General features: G+C 42.9%; 1 protein-coding gene across 2 annotated transcripts in view; it reads right to left on the reverse strand.

Annotated features, from left to right (window-relative positions):
• The window catches only part of LOC109516561 (protocadherin-1-like), a 112,255-nt gene that overhangs the window by 79,408 nt on the left and 7,311 nt on the right, over window positions 1–25,536 (reverse strand). For both annotated transcript variants that reach the window (XM_019871215.1, XM_019871216.1), the window contains exons 2-3: window positions 23,443–24,256; window positions 16,254–18,437 (exon numbers count right to left, since the gene is read on the reverse strand). In XM_019871215.1, the coding sequence (XP_019726774.1) occupies window positions 16,254–18,437; window positions 23,443–24,252 (2,994 nt within the window). In that variant the 5' untranslated portion in view covers window positions 24,253–24,256. The remainder of the gene's footprint in view (window positions 1–16,253; window positions 18,438–23,442; window positions 24,257–25,536) is intronic.

The raw sequence follows: 25,536 nt of genomic DNA on the forward strand, positions 1-25,536 counted from the left end.
ACAATCGCTCAAACCCACACAACAACCTGCACTCTGTGTGTATGTAATCAGCTACCAACAACACACTTTGCTGTTTAACACACGCACACACACACACACACACGCACACACACGCACACACGCACCGATCAATACCCCGATTGCCCCCGGAGGCTCCAAACACTCTTTCAGCGAGTGTTCGGACACGTGTGAGGGATGCGTCCAAAGTAACCTAGAAAGCAGAGTCGGCCATGTTTGTCCTCTTAACCCGCTTGTCAACACTGTTGGCCAAGTTATAAGTCATACTGGGATCGATTTAATTTGTTCAACAGAGTTTTCTCCCACTTAAAAATCGGCATCAAAACATTTTATCGCCCCCACGTCACTTTTTTGGCGTGAGGGCTTTGGACACGCCAAAGAGGAACGGTACTAGCATAAAGTCAAGGTCACGCACGGCAAGGTCAAACACTAAAATCGTGACATTTTGCCACAATTTGTATCCAATTGTCACCATACTTGGTGGATACATTGTCAATAGTAAAATACAAAGCTGACACATTTTTCAAAAGGGCTCAGCTTCAACTTTTAGATCTGGGGTCTCAAACTCCGGTCCTCGAGGGCCGCTTTCCTGCATGTTTTAGATGTTTCCCCTCCTCCAACACACCTGATTCTAATGATCAGGATGATTATCCTTGAATCAGGTGTGTTGAAAGAGGGAAACATCTAAAACATGCAGGAAAGCGGCCCTCGAGGAACGCAGTTTGAGACCCTGATTCAAAATTTCTATTAAATTGACATTTACAAATAACAAAAAAAAAAAAATCAATGTATACGCAACACACCACATTGAGTCACATGTCAAATGAAAGATCTTTGAAGGACTTTCCATATCTCAAATTATTTCATCAGTAAACACTTAACGACCGTATTTTCCCACTATAAGGCGCTGCGGTGTATAAGGCGCAACTTCAATCAATGGCCTATTTTAGAACTGTTTTCATATATCATTAAAAGGCGCATAAACTAGAAGCTACAATAGTGGCTTCTGGTGCGTTATGCAGCCACTAGATGGAGCTACACGAAAGAAAATACAATGCAATACAGCTTTATTTATATAGCGCTTTCACAACTGCTGCAGCTATAACAAAGCGCTATCCAGAACAGTCAAAATACTACGTCCAAGAAATCAGAATGTTGTTCCACATATACTGTAAGGTGCATCGGATCAAAAGGTGCACTGTCGGCTTTTGACAGAATTGAATGCTTTTAGGTGCGCCTTATAGTGCGAAAAATACGGTATTTTTGGTTCCAACATCGCAACCAACCACATCATTTTAAATATTCATCTGTAAATACTTCGTTTGCGATTGCAAAAAAACCCCAACTAAACAATATAGAATGCAATTCTCTTTGAAGTTGTTACTTTAAACCTTGCTCTCCAATAAAACAAGCTCTCCAACATCCAACTTTAATCTGGGAACTTTTGGCATCTCTTGGGCATTAACAAATTAAACAACATACAGGAATCAGCCAACTAACGTTACAGTTGAAAAGGCATCCTGGGAAATGGACCAAAAAAAAAAAAACATGATTTGTTTGTTGCTCTTGAAGTGCTTTTGAGGCAGTGACGCCATCCTGAATAAACACATTTCCGCACACACGCGCACTTGCGCACATGCGGCTCCACATCCTGTCAATTGTCAGTCGTCTGCCTGTCAGGCACTAAGTGATGACACAGTGCATACCGCGGCAATAAAACAAAAGGAGTCGGGAGAGACAACAGATGACACACACGCACACATGAACGCACATACACGCGCATGCCTGCCAAAGAGGGTCAAAGCGGGATTTTGAGGTTAGAGTCGAGTCAAGCCCTGTAAATGTTTTCTACTTGTTGTTGTTGCCGTGCAAGCGTTTGAACCTGCAAATACGAGCCTCTCGCACAGCGTGCGACAAACAGAACGCAAATGAAAAGTGCTTGTTAGTGACTTTACTTTGCGTCCAAGCAAAAAAGATGTAGATGAACGTGGGTGAAACGGCCTTGGTGCTTCACTATCCCTCTCAGCATCGAGAAGAAAAAGAAAAAAAAAGGGAACGCAATTAAAGCTGCGATCTGCGATGAATGGATCCTGGCACTGCGCAGACTGTTATTTCGTGGCGAGTCATCAAACTTCGCCACCGTGCTTCGCCCACATGCAATGACCCAAACTCAAATTATTTGCAATTTTGCGTTTTCAATCTGTCGAGTGTGTGTGGTTAGCAGCAATCAGACAAAAAGCGTCGGGGGCTGAATAATACATTTTAACAAACGGTCGGGCAAAAGTCAAGCGAGCCTGCGTTGTCCAATTCAAAGCAAAATGGCAGACTTCCAGTGTGTTTTTGGGCATGGCTTCATGCATTGTTTTTCTGGGTCCACTTCTGCTCGATATGTCTACCAAATGTTATTGTTGCAAAGTCAAACCTGATTTGGAGGCTGAATTAAAAAATAAACTTAGGGGGTTAGGATGCTTTAAACAAGCTTTAAAATGTCTGCTTCAACCCAAAATGTCAGACTTCCAGTGTTATGGCTTCTTGAGAGTTTTTGGTGGGCCTATTCTGCCGAGTGTCATGTTGGTGTGTTAAACTGGATTTGGAGGCTGAATTTAAATTAAAACATCTAAATGGTGGAAACATGACTGGAAATTACAATTAAAATGTCCAGTTCTAAACTGAAATGGCAGCCTTCCTTTGTCTTTTGGGGAGGGGCTTCAAGGATCAAGTCTTTGTGGGTCTATTTTATTCGAGAACATGTTTACTAACCACAGTAGGTCAAGTTGGCTTTGCGTGCTGTTTTTTTTTTGTTTTGTTTTTTTGGTTGTTGTTTTATCCAGTTATGTGCAACTGAGACAGCCTAAAAGGGCCGCTTTGAGCAAAACTGGCAGACTTCTTCAGATTTTTTTAGTGGGTCTATTCATGATACACATTTCCGAAATTTCATGTTGCTTAGACAAACTAGGTACAGGGAATGAATTTCCCAAAAAAGAAACACTGTAGTTGAGTCACTAATTTTCTATTTACTCAGTTAGCATGACTGACGCTAACTCATCTAAAATGAAGTCATTTGATTGTGTTTTCTGTTTGCATTGACGTGGTAACTGACTAATTATTGATATTTTTGTTCATGATTTGTTATGGTGGTCGAAAAAGTACACTGAGGTCAGAGGTAGCTTCACAGCATTAACGTGACTGACACAAAGTGGCCAAAATGGGCGACAGTAAGCTCTTTTGGCGGCCTGAAATTGTTGGCCTGGTCACAGCAGTTACATCCATGAAACAAGGTAAATCGGTTTCACACAAAATTGTTTCCAGGTGGAGCCAAAATGGCGCCGCTAATGTTTTTTTGTGACCGCTCGAAAGACTTTTAGGTCCTCTTGTGCGTTTGTCCTTTCACATGTGGAGCTGAACGGGATATCGAAACAACATGAAAGACGCTTCGTTAGCATTTGACGGAGACAAGGACGACGCTTAATAAGCTAGCGTTTAAGCAGTGTGAAATGAACACTAGCGAGGATGCGCACGCTCACACCCCACACACAAATACAATTGGGTCAGTCAGTCAGTGAAGTGTGAGCCCAGCAAACATGCCCATTGATTGATAAAAGTAGTGGGGGCAGGGAGGGGGGGGGGGTCTGGTCCTCTTGCACACAGAGACTTTTCGAAAACAAATTTTAGCTGTTATTTGTTTGTTTGTTTTTTTTTAAATAGTTTTCTAGTTTCTAACTTCTATAACCCTTTTCACGCTAACTGACACGATGTGCTACTTGCTAATTTAGCTGTACTGTATCAATTGATTAAATTTGCCAGCCGTGCTAATTGGCTGAGATAGTCATCCAACGCAAACATAGACAAACAACCATTCGCACTCATAACACCACCTGTGGACAATTTTAGAGTTAGCAATTAAGCTACTGTGCACGTTTTTGGGATGTGGGAGGAAAACCCACGCGGTCACCTGGGGGGAACAGGCAACCTTCAGACAGGAATTGAACCTGATTTTTTTTCAATTCAATTAGTTTTAATTAGTTTTTAGCACAGGTTTGTTAGTTTTTATTCATTTATGGGGGGGGATATGCTTTGTTTCTGATTAGGTTTTATTAGTTTTTTAATAGATGGAGTATTGGTTTAGTCCAAGTAGTGCATAAGTGACAGCAATACTGATATAAATAGATCTAAAACAAACCCCATAAGCTCATGCATTGAAAAAGAGGAAAACAAAGCACGTTTTCACTCTAATTATTGTTTGTCCGTTGTTAGTTTTATAAATGTAAGATGCAGTTGCAGCTTTTTTTCATTGTTTTCAAATCTATTTTCTTTATTAAAATTTTGTTGTCAAATTTTGTATTTATTTTTTGATGTTGTAATTGTTTAAGTTTTTTTTCATGAACCATTTTCACTTTGACGCTGACATTAGGCAAAGAATGATATTCCTCAAACCCAAAGCTCATCTTTCCACTCAAACTCATTAGTAGCAATTTAGCCTGAGGTAATCATTTAATGTGAACTGAGGCAGTTGGTCTAGTTGCTAACTTGGCCCTCGATACCCATCTTACGCTGACTGACAAGGCTCGTTGATAACTTACACTTGGATATCATCTTACGCCAACGCCACATTTTGCTAGTTGCTGACATTCCTCTCGGTAGCCATCTTGGTCTACACACAATAAGACACTGGGGCCATTTTTGTTCCGACAAATGTGTAGTCGCCTCGTAATTGATAATTTAGATAATACGCAAACTGACACACGTTGCCGTTCGTGTACATAGCGTTAGAAAGCCATCTGGAGCTAACTGCTGCACTGGGTAAATATTCACATTCCTCAAACCCAAACCCCAAACATCCCAACAAGCTTATCTTTCCAAACAAACTACCCAGAATGCCTTGCAGCAAACACATCGCCGAGCAAAGCAGGGAAGCGTGAAGGAAGCTTTTAAACTGTCGTCACAGCGACACGTAGTCACCCCAGGCTGTTTGCTAACTCAATGTGTGTGTGTGTGTGTGTGTGTGTGTGTGTGTGTATGTGTGTGTGTGTGTCTGACATGTCTGCCACGACACGCCCTCTCTGTGAACGTCTCCGCAGTAACGGCTGCGGCGGTCAACGTGTTTCAGTCGTCAGCATTTCAGCGTCCCTGTCATCACCTTTTGTACGTCGCAAACACTTCAAGGTCCCACAAAAAAAAAAAAAAAAAAAACAAAATCGTCCAAAAATTCGCAGAAGTCAAGTGATAAAGTTTCTCATGGAAAAAAGATAACGTTACAAATGAGAAGCTATTGAGAGACTACCCATGTTTTTTTTGTTGCTTTAAAAAAAAAAAAAAAAAAAAAAAAGGGATATAAAAAAAAACTAGTCATACACTTTATTCTGAAAAGTATGATTTTATTCTGGAAAGTTACGAGACTTTTTCTTGTTGAGGTCAAATTAAAAATAATAAATTGTCCTTTAAAAACTACTTTGTGTAAAGTTCCTCAAAATAAAACTACCTTTAAAAAAATATTGTAAAAAATACAATTGAAGTATAATTAAATTCTCATAAGATCATCAAATATGTTAGAAAATAATCGAAAAAAACTATTTTATTCTCAGAAAAAAATGCCTTTAGATTCCCTCAAAAAATCAGTTTAATAAAACTCATCAGAAATTATTTGATTTTTGAAAAAATATCATTTTTTTCCCGAAAAAATGTTCTCTTGAAAAATACAAAAATTAAAACACTATTTTGATTTTTTTTTCTTCTGTCATAAGATTTTTTTTTTTGTAAAATTGTTTTTGGTCCTTTTTTTTTTCTCCACCCTTCTTGTGAGCATTTCCGTTTAACTCGTTGACCAAGATTTTTTTTTTTGTCGTTTGACAATTAAATGTGGATGGTCTTGTTCATGCTTTCCTATTCCAAGCATTCATGGATGATCATTTTGCTGCCCGAATTTACAACATGCACATGTACACAGAACACACGCGTGCACAGACAAACAAATTGCAAGATTTTTTTGTTGATTTCTGTTTGGCAGCTTGCGTCGAGGATTTAGTGTGCAATCGCACACGAAACCTTGGTGGGGTAGGGGGGTGGGGTCACGATCAACAAAAGAGGAAGAAGAAGAAGTGACAGGAAACTGTGACCTCAATCCTCTGCTAATTTTTGGAGCAGATTACACTCAGACGCTAATCCCAGACTTTTTCAATGTCTTCTTTCCTTCTTTGCTTATTTGGATTTACTTGTTTGGATGCCAGACTTCAAGTTAATATTGTACAAAGTACACATTATATATTTTTTATGATTAAAAAAGTACAATTTTACTAGCGGTAGTTTGCCACTTTACCCTTTGAAGTGTAAAAGGAGATCTTCCTTTCTTTGGAGGAAAACCAGAAGAATTTTTTTTTTATTGTAATACTTATGTTACTTAAAATACTATGATTGCGGTTGAAAAAGTTGAATTTATTCTTGGAACATTTAGTTTTTTTGTTTATCAATTTGAGATTTTCTAGTTTAAAAAAATACCATCAATGAATTTATTTACTCAGAAAAGATTCAGATTTTATAGCAAAATGAATTGAATCATCATTCATTCATTCCTTCATTCATTTTCCGAACCGCTTGATCCTCACTAGGGTCGCGGATGGAATCATCAATAGAATCAAATTCTCCCTCAAAACTGAAAAAAAATGATTTTTCCCTCTTGTACTATGAAACTATTACCATAAGATTATGACTTTTCTCAAAATAGTGATTTACGCTTATCCCTATAAAACGGACGTAATCATAATAATGATAATAAATACATGACATACTATATAAATACTTTTTAAAATAGAATATTTTTTAATATAAATTTTTTAAATGGTTCTTTTTCAGTGGAAAAATGCAACTTGATTCTCATAAAATTCCGATTGACTTTGAAAAATGCAAATCTGACTTCATTGCGCAAGTGTGAAAGTTATGTGAGTGACGCAGACGTGTGAGTTAAAAGGCGACCTCAATCCTGTGCTAACCTCCTGACAGATTACGGCCAGATGCTAATCCTGACATTTACCCACATTTTTTTTTGTTCCCGTCCTCTCTTCCTTCCCTTGTCTTGGTTATGCCGATTCCTCATTTTGGAGCGCCTTTTCTTCACTCGACAGTGGGAGCTCCTCAATTGATTTCGAATTTCAAAACAGGAAAAGAAGAAAAAAGAAAATAAAAAAAAAGAAAAAAGAAAGCTGAAGATGTGAGGTCAAATGTAGGATTAGCAGAACAGATGTTGATGCACGAGCAAATGTTAAGAGCCAGCTAAAGTGCTCCTTAAATGCTTCTGCTAACTAATCCTGTGTGTAACATCCTGGTGTGCTAACGCTTGCCAGCTTTGCGTAATGTCAGCCGGCAAACAGGAAATCAAATATAACCCATTAAAAAAAATGCAAAGATGCAGGCATTGGACTATTCAACGATTGCAGATTCCAGGGATATTGCACAGTGTAAACATTCATGCGAGGGGGAAAAATATGGAACAGGGTGGGTGACAGATGATGATGTCATTTGTTCGGGAGACTGATGGCATGTGGGAAGAAACTTTTTTTTTTTTAAGTCTTAAAATTGTCCCTGTGTATGGGGCTATCGCAGTCAAACAGAGTAAAGTCGCCCAAAAATGTTTGTTTTGGACTGAAAAATGCTTTAAATTGTGTTGCAGAGGACAAACATTGAGAAAATTTGTCTTTGTGTTTCACCTAAATGACCAAATACAGCTATTTTTGAATGTATGTTTTGTTTTGTTTAATATTACATTGTAAAAAAAAAACTAAAACAAAAAAAAAATCAGTAAGGAAGGTAAATATGACAATCTGGAAAAAAAATTGTAGCTCTCAAAAATTTCTCTAACTTAATAGTGAACCCTAAAAATTCTTAGATAACATATGCCTTTTTTTTTTTTGAAATTTACTTTTTTTTCAGAAAAATGCAACTTTGCTCTCAAGATCATGATTTGTAAACTTGAAATTTGATCAAGTTAAAACAGATGAGCAAAAAAAAACCCTACATATCTTTTAAAAAACATTTCAGCCTTCAAACATTTTTGCTTGATCTATTTAAAAAAAAAATGTTTTCAGTCGCTGCCACCAACAATTTACAACTTTCTTTTTGTAAAATTACACCTCCCCAATGCAGTTTTTCCACAGCAACCCCCCCCAAAAAAAACACTTTTTTTTACTTATAACTGTTTCTAAATGAAAACTTTATTCTCCCCAGATGACACTTAATTGAAAAAAATCTGACTTTAGTCACTAGAAATACGCCTCCACTTTCAAAAGATTTATCTATGAAAAGTGGATATATTTTTTGTAATAAAAAACAAATAAAAATATTCTGTTAAAATTGCAATCTTTAATTTAATGAAATGATAGCATATTCTATATAATTTTACTGTTTTTATCGAAAATTGTTAGTTAAAAAAAAAACAAAGAAAAAATCCCCAAAAGAAAAAAATAATGTACTGTTTTGCCACTGTTTTTGTTTTTAACTCAGAAAAAGTATGCATGGAAGCAGCTGATTTTACTGTGTCATTAGCCTGTTAGCATGTTAGCGTGACCGCAGCTGCTGCCAAATCTGTTGCTGGTGGAGTTGGTCGCTCACTCGCTCGCTTGGTCAATCCATGCTTTATCACCATTAGCCTGCAGCTAAAATGACTTTAAGCACGGGGACGCGTCGGAAAAACAAAATAATGACTGTGTCGGTGGAGAAAGCAGCACAGGTCTGTGGGTTGCCATGTGAGAGCATCAAATAAGTCTTTCAGCTCAAACCAACAGGAAAGTGTTTGTTTTCTCTAAAAATAGGCCACTTTCCAACAAGTGTATTTTCAGAGGGTCGCTATTTTTTTTTCCTTCCAAAATTATGATTAAACTTCATATGTTTATGACTATTTTTCTGAAAAAAAAAGCAACATTATTGTGAGTTTTCCACATACAATAAATAGAATATATAATACATATAAGAATAAAAAATATATTAAAAGCATAATATATGAAAAGAATACGAAAATATATATATAAGAATAAAAAAAATAGAATCCTGAAAAAAAATGTTTTCACCTTTTTTTCTGTAAACTGATTTTTTTCCATTCAGAAATACTACTTATCCTTGTTAGAAAACCAGTTTTTAAAATTAGATTAAATAGAGATTTTTTATGGATATTTTTTTCCTGTTAAAAAAAAAATAGCATGAAACTTATTGCATTAAAACACAAAACATATCTTCTTAAAACATAAATTTTATCAAATATTAATGTGATGTTGAACTTTTTTTCCAGGTGTGGTAGCAACACGCTGAAGTACAGGAGTTGCGCAAGTGAAACCTTTACCTTCCAATACATCACCCCCAAGTCCAAACCTCTAGCCGACAAAAAAAATCAATTCACCATCACTATTTATCTAATGACGTGACAAAAACATAAAAACTTTCATTAAAACACATGGTACTCACCAGAGATGTTTATTATTTATAGACAAAATCAGTCCTCTTTTTGCCCCTGAGAGCTAGCTAGTGTTAGGTCGTGAGTGTTAGCTAGCTAGCTGTTTGCAGCTGCGGACGTGGCGAATAAATCCTTTTCCGGGTTGAAATAAACCAGCCAGGCAACTGCAGTGTTGATTGATCAGTCCTGACAGTGTCCACTGTCGCTTGAAAAGTCCACCTTGAAAGTGAATTTTCAGTCATTTCCTTTTCAGTCACACGCCTGTTTATGAATCCCACTGAGCAGGACACGCCCTGCTGCAATGCGATTGGCAGCACCAGATTGGCTGAGAACTAACCAACTAATAGGAGGCAAAAATGTCATTTGTGAAGGCAGAGAGTGGAGATGATGACATTTGTTAGGTCAAAGAATAACAGTAGATATTGCTGATATGTGTCATTTGCCGAGATAATAGACTGTTGGAAATGAATGAATTTCTTGTATTTTTTTTAAATGTAGGTCAGTGGTTCTGAGTCCTTGCAGGACCAGACTACACAGCGCCGACAACTACTGATAGTAGTGTTTCGGACAGGGCGGACTTGGGATTCTTGATCAAGGCCAGGGCGGTACTACTGTGATCAGTGAGAAATGCAGAATGGAGTCACCTGGAGTACTACGAAATTGGTTTCATTGTACTATTTCAAAAACAACTTAGCAGGTTTTGTTTTTGTTGCAAATGTCATGAAAAAAAATGTCATTTTGTTCACTTTTTTTTGGGTGGGGGCTATTTTTTTTCTACTTGGTCTTGACTTCCAAAGGACTTCAAAAGTCTCTGTCTCAATATTACAGTATATAGTTTTGATAATGCTTTGGCCTCATTTCATGTGGTCCTGACTACAAGACGAATGGCCTTCTCAAACAATTGTCTTTTTTGTCGGTCGCGATGTCAGACTACCAGATAAATAGCGTTCTGTGTCCTGCACCAGGCGTTATGTCACACAAGTGCATCACTGACCAGGCTCGGCCCAGTCGTTGTATGGTTTCGTCAAGATTCAGTCCATCGGCGCAGGTCCGTCGGAGAGGCGGGACAAGCCGCTGTCAAAGTCATGTCGGCGGAGGCGTGTGAATTTGTTCTTTGCTCAGAAAAGGCAAAAAAGACAAAGAAAAGAAAGAAAAAGAAAAAAGGATGGTGAGGAGACGGCAGTATGGACTGTCTATTCTCCATAAAGAACTTGATGTCAGAATCTTGTTTAATGACACCACGTTTGCTAATCAGCTACTAGCTTGGCAGTTAAAAAAAAACAAAAACAAAAAAAAACGTAGCATGAGTTGAAACGCTACACATATTATTTGTTTGTTTGTGCATGCCATGTCCAGTCCGCCGTCATAAGTCGGAGAGCACGGTCTTCCTACTGGTCAATGCTGAAGAACCAACTGAAGGACGATGTAGGACATGTCACACTATGTACCAAGATGAACAAAAATTCTGACATGCCAGACTTTTGTTGTGTGAACTGAAACTTTAAAATAAAATAAAGTTTGTATCAAGAAAAAAATCAAATAAAGCTGCTGCAACATCGGAACTACAACTTTATTTACATACTTTTTTCAGTGTTTTTTGCCTTACAAAAGTAAGGCAACAAGGCTAGTTGCTAGTGCAGCTACGAATAGCTCAAGTAATTTGTAAACTACCCCTACTACTAAGCGTACAACTTATGAATTACATCTTGAAATAAAGATGATTTTTTTTTTCTTTTGTCTCGAGACAAAATGAAGATTAGCATCAAGATTAGCATGCATGACTAACAAGCTGTCGCTGGGGCATGTTAGCATCTGACAAACTGAAAGCAACACTGACGAAACTACCCTCCATGTGATGCACAAAGTAGTCCGAGTTGATTCTTTTGTTCTTGTTATTTTTACTTGTGTTCTTGCATGTAGCTGTTGCTTGCGTGTTCTCCTGCACACGCACAGAGAGCAGCTGGCCCGCTTCCAACCCTTAACCCCACCTACAAGTACGCCGGTGCACTGACCTCCTCCACCTCCGCAGACGGCTAACACCTGCTAACACTGATATCGACACACACGCTAACTTGTTTGGTGCCCCAGAGGAGTCCAATACTTTTACTTACTTCTGACATTGACTAAAATGCAAACTTGTTTTTCTTGGTACTTATGTGGTCCGCTAGTTTTCACATCACTGTGAGTACACACACATATGCAAGCACACATACACACGAACGCAGTTTTTTTTTTTTTTTTTTAACATAGCTTTGAAGACTTTCTCATTTAAATCCCATAATTTCTTTTATGATGAATTGTATCATGTTAGGGCGTCGGTAGTCGAGTGCTTAGCACGTGGGCTTCACAGTGCAGACGTGCCGGGTTCAATTCCAGCTTCGGCCTTCCTGTGTGGAGTTTGCATGTTCTCTCCGTGCTTGCGTGGGTTTTCTCCGGGTCCTCCGGTTTCCTCCCACATTCCAAAATCATGCGTGGCAGGCTGATTGAACACTCCAAATTGTCCCTAGGTGTGAGTGTGAGCGCGAATGGTTGTTCGTTTCTGTGTGCCCTGCGATTGGTTGGCAACCGGTTCAGGGTGTCCCCCGCCTACTGCCCGAAGACAGCTGGGATAGGCTCCAGCACCCCCCGCGACCCTAGTGAGGATAAAGCGGTTCAGAAAATGAATGATGTTAGCTCACCAACGCTAGCATAGTAGTGACACGTGTAGCGTCTGAAGCTAACATTACGTGACATATTGTGTTCTCAGGTTCAAATCAATGTATGTAAATTTGGAACTACTACGTTAGCATGTTGCTAATAAAAGAGCGTGAAAACCATGTAAAAGACTGACAGATGACATTGTGAAATTGTAAAATCCTCAAGTGTGTGTGTGTGTGTGTGTGTGTGTGTGTGTGTGTGTGTGTGTGTGTGTGTGTGTGTGTGTGTGTGTGTCTGCGTGTGCGCGTGCCTCAGGCGGATTTCCGTTCCACTTCGCTTGTGTTGTTTGGAGCAGGTGGCAATACACGCGCGCGCACACACACACACACACACACACACACACACACACACACACATAAACAGACACATACAAAAACACACACACACACACACCCACACACACACACACACACACACACACACACACACACACACACACACACAAATGCATTCTCACACATGTACACAAAGGCATACGCAATGTTTCAAATGTAAGGTGTCAGTGGATCAAGGGTGTAAGGTGTATTAGATTTTTGGATGTAAGGTCAGTTTTAGTTTGTGAGGTGTACTGGGTCTAAGGTATAAGATGTAGGTCTTGGGCCTGTTCTTGGTTTTAAGGCTTAATGCGTTGCTGAGTCTAGGGTGTATGGTTGTATGTGAAGATGTGAAGAGTGTGAAGCGTTGTTGGTTCTGAGGCCTAAGGTTTTGTAAGTCATTGTAAGCTCTCAGAGGTAAGGTGCATAGCTTCAAGTTTGTAAGGTTAGTCCTAGCATGTAAGGCATTGATGGTTCTCGGGTGAAAAGTGTATATTCGACTTTCGGTTATAAGGTTGGTTCTAGGGAGCAAGGTGTCATTGGTTCTTGGGTGTGATAAGTCTTTTAGGGAAGCTGTTGGTTCTAAGATGTAAAATGCAGTGGGTTCTTGGCTGTAAAGTTGGTTCTCGGATGTAAGAAAGTGTTGTTTCTTGAATGCAAGGTTCTTTGTGCTTCACACGTTGGTTCATGGCTAATGTTCGTACCGCAGCCTTTGAAGGGGGAGTATTTTTACTGTATTTTCATTTTAATCGTGCGGTGGTACTTTGTGACGATGGGTTCCAGAATGCTTTTTTTCTACGTGGAGAATTGTGGAATGTTTGTTTTGTGTTGTGTCACAGTTGGAATGGGAAGTGAGTCGCATAAAGATGCCATTGTGGATGCTCACCCAGCCTCCCAACCCACACACACACACAGACACACACACAGACACACACACACGCGTAGCTCAGCCCACCACCACCAGCTGTCAATGAAACACGTTCCAACATGAAGTCAAACAACACTTGACTAGCGTCATGCTAATAAGTTCCCGCTTGTGCCTCTTGACAGGACTTCTGTCTGCATGAAACTGAGATGACATGCCACATTGAATGCCTCTGCCGCAAGGAGACATGCTAACAAACATAAATGTAGATCAAGAGTTTGTTAAGCTTTTTTTTCCAAAAGGAGACTGCGGGTGTAGCAACAGATTAAGCTAATATTAGCATGTGCTTTTAAGATTTGGTCGACTGCGTAAGATGAAGCAAGTTCCAAGGTGTGATGTTGACTTTTGTCTGGGTGTAAGGTGAATTTGGTTCTAGGGTTCAGGGTAGCAGTTCTATGGCATAAAGATCTTCTCGGAACTAAAGTGTTAGAGCGATGAGACACAAATCCCAGGTGATATCTGCTAGGCACACTTAAAACCAGGTACTAGAAGTACCACCATCTACTTTTGCCAATGCCAAGTAGGTACCATGCAGTGGAAAAGGTAGCATGTAATTTATTTTATAAAGCCAGGAAGGTGTAGAAGAGTAGGAGAGAAAGTAAGAGGTCTTAAGCACGTTTTGTCAACCTTCTGTTCGTGTGTCATCTCGAAGTGGCTTCACACACACCTGAAAAGGACATGCGACCATGCTATAACTGTCATATGTGTGCGTGTGCTTGAGTCAACACACACACACACACACACACACACACACACACACACACACACACACACACACACACGGATGCCACATTAGCAAGCAGACATGGTCCTTCCTGCTTCAACACTTAAGCGTTGCTATGGCAAAATGGTGACGTGTTTGTCCTGTGTGTGTTTGATGTGACATGAAAGCGTGACACTTATGGAGATAAAATGTTTTTGTTTCTGTATTTCTTTCCTGCCTATTCACTAATAACAATTTTTAGATTTTTTTTTTTAATTTTAAAGTTAATATTTTAATGCTATTCCGATATGCAAAACATTTGATCTCCACGTGTGAAGGATGAAAATGAAAACATCACCTCCACCATTTCCAGCATCACTGTCGTCATCCTCCTCCTCCTCCTCCTCACCATCATCCTCATCATAATCAAGCAATGAGTGAAAGCACAGAGAGCGCCACAAGCAATCACATTGAAGCATGTTTATTGAAATGAAGTATGCTTTTTAACTCGATTTAAAAAACAACAACAACAACAAATAAAGAACGATACAAACATTGTATGTACATGAAGTTCAGGCAGAGAACAAGAAGAGGAAGAAGAACACTGGGAAAACTCATTTAAAATGAGTGCAAAGGACGGGGTGTCAAACTCCGCTCCTCGATCCTGGAGTTTGATACCTACGGTGTCAAGCGTGTGTTTGTGTGTGTGTGTGTGTGTGTGTGTGTGTGTGTGTGTGTGTGTGTGTGTGTGTGTGTGTGTGCAGGTCTTTGGTTTGCCCGTGCGTGCATGTGTCGTCAACACCAACGGCAGATCAGGATCAAACAGTGAAACGCACACACCATCAGGAATATGTACTTGTATCATGTAGTGCAAAGTATCTACAGGGTGTGAGAATAAAGACGCCTTTCACTCAATGCCAACGGGCTAACTTCCGATGTCACTCCTGTGGCATATCGGTCAAAATTTATGAGAACGTTGTCAAGCTTTTTTTTTAAAACTGCACCACTTCCTGGAAAAGGTCAGCTTGATTTGACATTGTGGAAACTTTGAATGTTCAACTGTTGAATGTTTCAGTCGCTTTATGTTTTCTAACGAGGAGCTGGCCACTGAGCTTTAAATGTCATTCGCAGGTTGCATCAATGAGACTGGAAGACTAACTGAAAAGCCTATGAGTAAATAAAGTTTACCTATAAAAGGTTCGTGTGCATTTTAGGCTCAACCTGAAATCTCACCTTAAAGGCCAACATCCCAAAGAAGTTTCAGTAGTTTCTTTCTTTATATACACTTTTTTTTATCCCTATGTGGTCTCTATTTGATTGTCCGTTCTTATTTTTGTTGGACTTTTGACAGCCTCATGAAGCCAAGAACAACTTTTCTCTCGCACACATAACACGCACACGCTGAGGACATTAACTAGAACAAGGCACCGTGGGTAATAAAAGAAGGCCAACATTACCCACCGAGAGTCTGTGCAAACTATTTGACTTCTTGGGAGCTCGGGTGATTGTGACGACCATCGACTGAAGGACCGTCCTAACTTTCTTTGTTTTTTATTTCTTTCTCAAAAATAAGCTCAACCAGTCCAAAGCCAATAGAAATCTCTCAACAATTAAAAAAAAATGGAAGCAGAAAACATTTTTTTAAACTATGGTAACAATAACAACAACAACAAAAAAAAAAAGACATAAAATTAAAGTGAGGATTTCACAGTGGTGGTTTGTCAAATAAACTAAAGACACTGAACCGGGACGTCGGCGGCGTGAGAGGTCGATACTCGTAAGGGAACCCTTGCAAAAGCTCCTTCATTGAACCCACGAGTAAAAACAAACAATACAGTAGAGTAAGGCTAGACCCACATAAGTTTCAAATGCCCCTTTTTGGGGGGATTTAAGCCACAAAATGTCTCAGTGGGAACCACCCATGTGGTCTATCCTGCATCCTTCATGACGTCCACGTGAAGGGTGAATGAAGAAAAAAAAATGAAGGGAAACAAAGCAAACGGAAAAAAAAAGGAAAAATGAAGGTGAACGTGGTGGTGGGGGCGGCTCGGGATTTGGTGAGTGCAACTTTGGTCTACGTACGTCCCCGGGGCCAATTTACCACACCCCGTCGGTCCAATAGATGTCCCGCTGGTACATGGGCGCGTTTGCGTAATGTCCTACCTGTTTGCTGCTGTATTTGGGCGGGTTGGCCTTGTAGCTGTAATCCGAATATTGGTCGGAGCCGGTGGAGTTGTTGTCGCCCGTGCCCACGAAGGTGTTGGTGGCCGGGAGGTCCTGCACCGCCTGGTGCTTCTTAGAGGCCGAGGGCGACTGCGGCTGAAGCTGGATGGATGGCAGCGGCGAGTTGGAGCGGTAGTGGCGCCCCAAGTCGGGGCTACCGGGCGGGTAGTTGAGGGGCAAGTGTATCCGGGGGCTGTCGCTTACAGCTTCATTGATGAGGTTGAACTTAAGGCCTTTCTGGAGGCTGGCCTCCTCATCCTCTTCCAGAGGTTTGGCTGGTTTTGGAGCTTTGCCCTTCTTGCTCTTTTTGCCTTTGGAGTTTTTGGGTCCTTGCTTGGGGGCATACAGGTCTTTGCTCTCCTTCTTGCCCGCCTGGTAGCCGCTCTTGGTGTCCTTCTGGAACCTGTGCCGGATGACCACCACAGCCACAATGACCAGGATAACCCCAGCGATCCCGGCCAGGCTTCCATACAGGATGTTACTACGCTGCGCCAGGGCATAGTTGGGATCCCCCGCAATGTCCCGGTCCAGGGGCGTATACAGACTGTGCCACACCAAGGCCTCAATCAGCGACACGTTGGCTTTTGTGTCGTTGACAAAGACATGCACTAGTGCGGTGGTGTGACGGCGCGGCTTCCCATTGTCCCGAACCTGCACCACCAGCCGGTGCAGCCCATTGTGTTTGCCGGTGAATTCCTGTGCCAGGGTGATCTCCCCCGTGGTAGGCGAAATATGAAACAGTCCATATGGGTTACCCCCAGTGATGGTGTAGTCCAGCTCGGCGTTGGGTCCGGAATCAATGTCCTCGGCCTCCACCACCTCCACGCGGGTCTCCGGTGGCGTGACGGGGCTCAGGTACGTGTAGGACGAGTTTGCAGGTTTGGTGACATAGGGGGCGTTGTCGTTCTCATCCAGGACGTTGATGGTGACGCCCACATAGGAGGATCGAGGGGGGTCGCCAGCGTCCACTGCCTTTAGCCGGAAGGTGTAGGTGCTTTCCTTCTCCCGGTCAAAGGAGATGCTGGACAGGATGTTTCCGGTGCCGTTCTGAATGACAAACTTGCCGTTGTCGGGCTCAACAAACAGCTTGACTCGGGCATTCTCGCCCTTGTCGAAGTCTGTGACAGTGACCACCCCCACTGGGTTGAGCGGTGGCATGTTCTCGATGACGGAGAAGCTGTATCCACTCAGCATGAATTTGGGGTCATTGTCATTGCGGTCGAGGACGTTAATCACGACTGTCGCTGTGCCGGTTTTGCTTGGGACACCCTTGTCGGCCGCCGCCACGCGGAACTCGTAGCGCTCTGTCTTCTCCCGGTCCAGCAGGTTTTTGACTCGAACCTCGCCGCTGCTGCCATCAATTTCGAAGAGCGCAGTGGCAGAGCGCTCCACGATGCTGTACACCAGCTCGGCATTGCTGCCACTGTCGGCGTCGGCGGCCGCCACCTGTAGTACCTTGTCGCCAGGGTGGTTCCCCTCAGCAAAGTCCACTTCTACAATGGCTGGGGAGAAGGTGGGCGTGTTGTCGTTCATGTCAGTGACCTGCACTTTTAGGGAGTTGGTGCTGGACAAAGCAGGGTTGCCGGAATCCACTGCCACGATCTCAATCCTGTAATCCTTCACTCGCTCGTAATCCAGCAGCGTAGTGGTCTGCAGGAAGTACTTCCTTTTACGGTCATTGCTGGACTCACCCAAAGGCTGCAGCTGGAATGGGACATCGCCGGCCACCACACACGTCACGATCGCATTCTCCCCCTCGTCGCGGTCCGACACCTGGACCAACGCCACTGCAGTGTCTACTGGCATGTCCTCGGAAATGTTGGCGATTCCATCCTGGTGCGTTACAAGGCCGATACCACGGATCTCGATGGTGGGAGCATTGTCATTCTGGTCCCGGACGTTGATGGTCACCAGGACTTTGGAGCTCTTGGAGTTTGGCCCTCGGTCTTTGGCCACGACAAAGAACTTGAGGAAGCTCTCCTCCTCGCGGTCCACCATGCCTTTTACGTAGATGATTCCAGTGGAACGGTCGATGCGCAGAAGTCTCTGGACTGCCTCGGACATCTGGTGCAGGCTGTAGTCGATCTCGCCGTTGGTGCCCATGTCAGCGTCATTGGCGCGGACCTGAAAAGGCAGACGGCATCCATTTACTCAATCACGATTCAAAACCACTTCACTCCCACACGCCCGTCTTCAGTCATTTCAGAACCATGACGAAATGACCAATTAAACAGTTTGGCTGACATGAATGAAGGAATGTTCAAGGAGACGGAGTTTATAGCCCCGAACTCACAAATCTTAATCCCGAACCTACAACCTTTAACCGAAACCCAAACCCACAAAATTTAACCCTGAACCCTAACCATTTCCTCTACCTATAACCGTAACACCTCATTTATTAACCTGAGGCCTATCCGTAACCCCTTAAGCCGATTGCACTAACCTTTACTTGAAATCCTAACCCACTTACTTTAACCACTGACCCTACACAACCAACCTTAACACGAATCCTAGACTTGACATCATATTTAATTTACTGAGTCTAACATTACACCTAAACTAACATTAACCCGAACCCATATGAACCTGTACAGTAAAAAAAAAAAAAAAAAAACAATCCTGTCCTTACCCTGACTCTTGACTTTATTCAAAGCCTGATCCTAAACGGCTCAGCCCTTATCCACGAGCCTTTGCTTGAGATCCTAACCCACTGACCTTCACCCCAAACACTAACGTACTAACTGTAACCCCAACCCTTCACTCTAACCCACCAACCTTAAACCCCTCACGCACATGAAGACATAACCTTAACAAACTCTTACCCGATACAACTGTAACGTTGTTTCCAACATAACATTGTAGTGGAATTGTTTGTCTTACCAACGGGTCACATTTAACACTTACTTTCATGACGGCAGATACATGAAATCGGATTATTTTTGATCTTGCGGAAAAGAGTCACAATGAGAGGCAGTGGCTCAGCTACTGCTACAAACATTTCCCTCCCTGTCCAGCTGGAAGCAGGAATCATTGAGACAGGCGGCGGCGGCGGCTCATTGGCCTTTAACGGCCACGAGTGAACGTTAAAGTTCATCTTCTTATTAGGACGAAAGCACAGTCTCCTCTAGGGAACATTAGCGGATGAGGGAGGACGCATCACAGCCACTTGTGATGCGCATTCACTCAACCGAATAATGCAAGTTTCATTCGCAAATCAATGGAAAAAAACAAAAACAAAATAACAATTAAAACAGCTGCCCTGAATGTTCGAACATCCTGGCACAAAACATCCATTCCTCTTTAATTTTGGAGAACTGTGCTTGTCTTTGTGTTATATTTTTCATGAAAAATAAGTTAGCAGCTGGCCACATGAGAGAACATAGATGTACTTTTTTTTTTTAAATTCGAACAAAATATACCTGTTGTGAATAAATAAATGGCTCAATAAGACACGGTATATAGGCGGGTAGGGAGAATGAATCCTCTTTACTGAACACTGAGAATTTTTAAACATGGTGAGAGTACAAACAACTGAAGGACGCCCCACTCCGATTCTTGGAATGAGAGGGCGTTATTCCCTCAGAAGGTTGCTCACCATCTAAACCTGTTTGCTTTCTACCTTACAGACTAACTGACAAACCTTAACCCCGATACCCATCTGAACCTCTTACACGAAACCCTAACAACCTCCTTAGCCCCTAGCAACTAACTCCTAGCGCCTAAAACTTAAACTGCTGACCTTGGACCTCGAGTGCAGTGGTTCTGAACCTTGCCGGAGTTACTGAATCTCAAGTTTCATACTGTATCTGCGTTCATCGAACACTTCTTGGTAATTGGAAAAATAAAATCCTGCCATCCATTTTCTACCACTTATCGGGTCGCGGGGGCAGCAGCTTCAGCGGGGAAGCCCAGACTTCCCTCTCCCCAGCCACTTTTTCCAGATCTTCCCAGGCGTTCCCAGGCCAGCTGGGAGACATAGTCTCTCCAGCGTGTCCTGGGTCATCCCCGGGGTCTCCTGCCGGCGGGACATGCCCGGAACACCTCACCAGGGAGGCGTCCAGGAGGCATCCTAATCATATGCCCGAGCCACTTCATCTGGCTCCTCTCGATTGTCCAAATTCAAAACATAGGTATATATTTCCCTGTACAATATGAACCATGCGTCAAATGTACTGATCTTGAAGAACAAAATCAATAAAACATGAATTTTCGCACGTACACACACCCACCCACAAAAAAAACATAACTCAATGAATATTTATTGGAAAGCAATGTGACTTTGACTCTTTCTTCAGAGACATGCTCAGAAAATCACCTTGTCAAGTGACACTCATATTTTGGCAACAATTTTGTCTTTGTTTTTATGTCTACCGTCTTCAAATAGAAAATTGCCTGCAAATATATGTTGTAACAAACTGTACGTAGCCAAAGATGGCCAAGGTGAGCATGACCTCACCAATGATGTGACCCATACTGACCTGACCTCCACTGAACTCTTGAGACTGACTCATGGAACACCTGGGGTTGGACCAAACCCAGGATAAGAATAAAAAAACTGAACCTCCCCCTACATAAACCCCTCAACTTCTGCTCCTAACCTCCTGATCTTAGCCTGTAAACCATCAGCCCTACCCCACTAACCTTAACCCAAATCACTAAACCGTTCGTATGGCTTCTCAAATAAAGAAACTCTCATCAAAACAAGTATGTTTGAACGCCCAAAGGTCATATCGTCACATATTGTAAGTTCCAGTTATCTTTGCCTTTGGAGTTCAAACTGGGAGACATTTGCATGTCTTTTTCTTTCCCTTCATAAAAAAAAAAAAAAAAGATGAAGTCAGCAGCCCTGATCTCTTTTAAAGCAACGTCAGGGTGTGAAAGGTTGTTTCCCTTCACAGAATGCTCGAGGGATTTGCCAGAGCAGACGAGGAGTTCATCCAACCTCCTAATCAAAATCTTCTTTGCCGCATGCCGGGTAACAGTCCACAGTCGGGAGTTGCTGATTCCACTCGCTAGCGGTTAGTGTTGAAAAAAAAAAAAAAAAAAAGCCCGAAGATCATTTCTCCTGAACCATTGATTTGCTTTCCAGGCGGGAAGGTTTTAAGGAGCGCCACGTTTCTCCGAGCGGCCCGTAAATTATTGACAGCTCGGGGCAGGATTGCCTATCGAGCGGATGAGCAAACGGCCAACAGAAGCGCCGTTTGTCTTCTGCGTTAACAATTAACTAGCGTTGACCCACTCTGACGCTTTAGCTCGCATTTCTTTTTTTGGTCGATTGTCTCCGCTTGAGCGCTAAAAAGCGACTTGACTTTTCACGTACGCGATTCAATGTCCTGTTGGTGAGAATTTGAGATTGCGAGTCGCCCGTCTTGTATTGATTGGCAACTAAAAGATGCAGCGAACCTTATCTAAAAACCTCCGATGTCAAATGAATTCCACGAGATTGGTGTTGAAAAGGACAACAGCATCTAAGGATCAGAAAATGTCAATGACTGTAAATCGATCAATTACAGCTCATTTGAGGTACTCACATTTGTTGAAAAGCCTAAAAAGTCAGTGTGTTCTGGAATAAAAAGCACAAAAAGAACTACAAATCCCATTCATTTAATCATGTCCATAATCAGCAAATTGCTTATCTAACTTTTGGCGAGCAGGCGGAGCTTCAACTTGTGACACGTTCCCGAAGAACAACCAAAAGTCAAGTCAAAAGCGTTGAAATCGCACATTAACACTTGTCGTCACAAGATCAAAGAAACAGAACGCTTTTGTCCCTCTTCAAACGCATTAAGGGGAAATGCATCCCCGGCAATAATAGCAATAAGACGCATGGATAATCTCCTGACTGACTGGTAACTGGACGCAGCAGGGAATCGAGGAAGATGAAGAGGCGTTTGTCGCAGAGTCAGCCAGACAGAAGTTTAAAAAAAAAAAAAAAAAAAAAAAAAGAGCTTCCCGGAATATGTTTGCCTACGACCGACATAGCGACGAATGCACCCTGCACCAGCGCCACGTCACATACTAACAAGGCAACATCATGGGTGACTCGTGGAATTTATCACCTTGGCAAATCCTGACTGTCCCAATTCCAAGATAAGCCTGGTTTGCTGAGTGGCAGAAGTCAAGCTTGGAAAGCAGGGACCACTCTCGACCAATCCCGCTACAAAGGGATTTCTAAAAAAATACCAAACTTGTCAGGAATAAAAAATGCCGTAGAACGAGATGGAAATATTCCCAAATTTGGCACCCTCCCCCTCCACAAAAAATCATTCACTTTTAGCGGCGTAAATTACATTGGGTGACACTGGGGATATTATGATTGGTGCAGGATATATCGCCCCTTTCACACTACCAGATCAAGCCTTTTTTTTCCATGTTACTGTTCAGGGCACCGAAATGGAATTGGGAGTTTGAACTCAACTGGGAAATTTCAGGCAGTCTTAAGCAGAATTAGGGCTGGGCGATTAAGGGGGAAAAAAAAAAAAACATCCTATTATTTTGACTGATGTTTAAGTCACGATGACTAAAAACAATTATTCATTGATTTAGACATTTTGTATTAATTAAACCCATAACGCTACTACTCGAAAATGCTCTAAAAAAGCCCGAAAAACACAAAAGATAGCTGAAGCACGGAGCCAATGATATTGATGTGGCGCAAGAAGAAGCACAGTTCTGAGCCTACCAAAAAATCATGAACCAAACTGTTGGTAAACCTGGTCATTTGTAAACCAAAGAATTAAGGTAAAATCAAACATTGAATGAGCGTCAGTTTAAGCCGACTCTGGAGGCAGAATCGGCTTCATTCGACTCTTCCGCGGACACAATCGTCTCCCACAGCTGCCCGGTGTCCACATTTCAGTTGAGGGATGTCTTGAAAGAGCGTGAGAAACATGAGGGACACCATCAGAAGATTCGACGCGTGGGAATGGACTGCATCCATGGTAAACCGCAAGCTGAACCCTTGGGCACCTTTGAGCCTTCGGGACTTGGCAGCACCAATGTCTCACGGTACCATGAGAGACCACAACAAAACTTAGCAAGGCTTAAATAAAAAGAAATGACAAAGCTCCCACTGTATACTACTTTTCAAATCAAATCTACTCATCTGTACTTTCTAGGTTCTACTGACCTGTAGCACGGAGTGCCCCAGAGGGCTGTTCTCAACCAGCTCAGCATCGTAGTGACTCCTTTCAAACTTTGGCGCATTGTCATTCTGGTCGGTGACAACCACCCGGAGCAGGGCGCTGCTGGCCCTGGCCGGCCGGCCGCCGTCCACCACCCGAACATTCAGGTCATACGAGTCCTTCTTCTCACGGTCCAGGTTCCCCATGACCACCAGCTGAGGCAGCTTCTCGTCCGTGTCCACCGCCACCTGCAGTCCGAAGAGCTGCTCGGCGTCGGGTCCTGTGCTCAGGGTGTACTCGGCAACGCCGTTGCTGGCGGCGTCACGATCGGTCGCCATGGGGATGGAGAACAGGGCGCCCACGTGGGTGTTCTCCGGGATAGCCAGTGTGAGGATGGGCGAGGAGAACTGGGGTGTGTTATCGTTGATGTCCAGAACCTCGATGCGGCCCTCGATGAGGCGAGGCCCCGATCCGATGCCTTTCACCATGTCCGTGATGGACACCTCGAACTCCAGGTAGCACTTGTCTTCCTCAAAGAGGTTGCGGCAGTCCCTGAGGGTCTCACGGTCGATGGGGATCTCGGTGGTGTAGATGTCGCCCGTCTTCCCATCGACACGGAGGTAGGGGGAGCCCACCTCCAGCTTGTAGAGGTGCCCGCTGTCAGGAAGCCCGCGGTCCGCCGCCAGGCTGCCCACCAGGGTATTGGGCGGCTGCTCCTCGGGGACCCGGTAGAGGATGTCAGTCGGCGAGGCGTTGCACCACGACAGCAGCGTCGCCGCCAGGCAGAGCAGGAAGTGCCGCCTCGATGCTGCCATTACTCTGGAAGACAACGAGGTGGAGGACACTTTAAACCAGGGACTGGAAAAATTCCCAAGTAAGCGGTCCTCATTATAACTAGCTAACCCAACAAATACAATGACGAGAGAAAAATCGGAATTTATTGTAACAGACATTCGTTTTCAGAAATGGACAATCACAAGGTACTAGGTCGGTATATCAGTCAGTCGGTGCTTGGTACATCAGTTGGTGGGTAGTTCCAAAGTGGCTGCTAGGTAGGTGTGTACTCGGTATGTACTTGGTACTTCCAATGTGGGTAGATAGGTAGGTAAGTAGGTGGGTAGGTAGGTAGGTAGGTAGGTAGGTAGGTATGCACATACCAGGTATAATATGTACTCGGTAAATCAATCAGTTAGTACAAGGGAGCTCGAAAGCAAGTAGGTAGATAGGTATTTAGGGACTACGTTTGAATTAGGTATATGTGACCGTAGGCACTAGTTTTATTCTCACAAGGGTCGTGGGGAGTGCTGGAGCCTATCCTAGCTGTCTTCAGGCAGTAGGCGGGGGACACCCTGAACCAGTAGCCAGCCAATCGCAGGGTTCATACAGTATAGACAAACAACCATCTGCGCCCACACTCACACCTAGGGACAATTTAGAGTGTTCCTTTCAACTTCCATACCTGGAGAAAACCCACGTAGGCACGGGGAGAACATGCAAACTCCACACAGGGAGGCCGGAGCCAGGATCGAAACCCCGCACCTTTGCACTGTGAGGTTGACGCGCTAACCACTCGACCACCCGGCCGCCCTAGGTTGGATATGTAGGTTACTATATGTCACTCGGTAGGTACTAGGTAATTCCTTGGTCGGTAGGTCCCTCGTGGGTAAATACCTATGAGGTCTGTACAAGGTATGTACTTCAAATGTCAATGGTAGGTTGGTAGGTAGGTATGTACTCGGGATGTCAGTAAGTTATAGACTTGGCACTCAGTAGCTCCTGGCGTACTTGATATGCACTCTAAACGTCATCAGTCAAACACAGAACAACTCAACTTTCTGTTAGCGACGTTACCATCTTCTTGTCATTTGAACTGCGGATGTGCATCCGTAGAGCACATGTACAAGTGGTAGGAGTGAGGTTATTGCAGTGCCAAGAGTTCGATTTCTTCCATTTCAAGTTAGCAAAAGAGCAGCATATGTTCAGCCTGTTGCTGCTGGCCACCGTGTTCCACACACACACACACACACACACACACACACACACACACACACACACACACACACACACACACACTATCTATCTGTGAGAGAGACAACGTG

Source organism: Hippocampus comes, unplaced genomic scaffold, assembly GCF_001891065.2.
Source record: "Hippocampus comes isolate QL1 unplaced genomic scaffold, H_comes_QL1_v1.1 scaffold83, whole genome shotgun sequence".
NCBI classification, from domain to species: domain Eukaryota; kingdom Metazoa; phylum Chordata; class Actinopteri; order Syngnathiformes; family Syngnathidae; genus Hippocampus; species Hippocampus comes.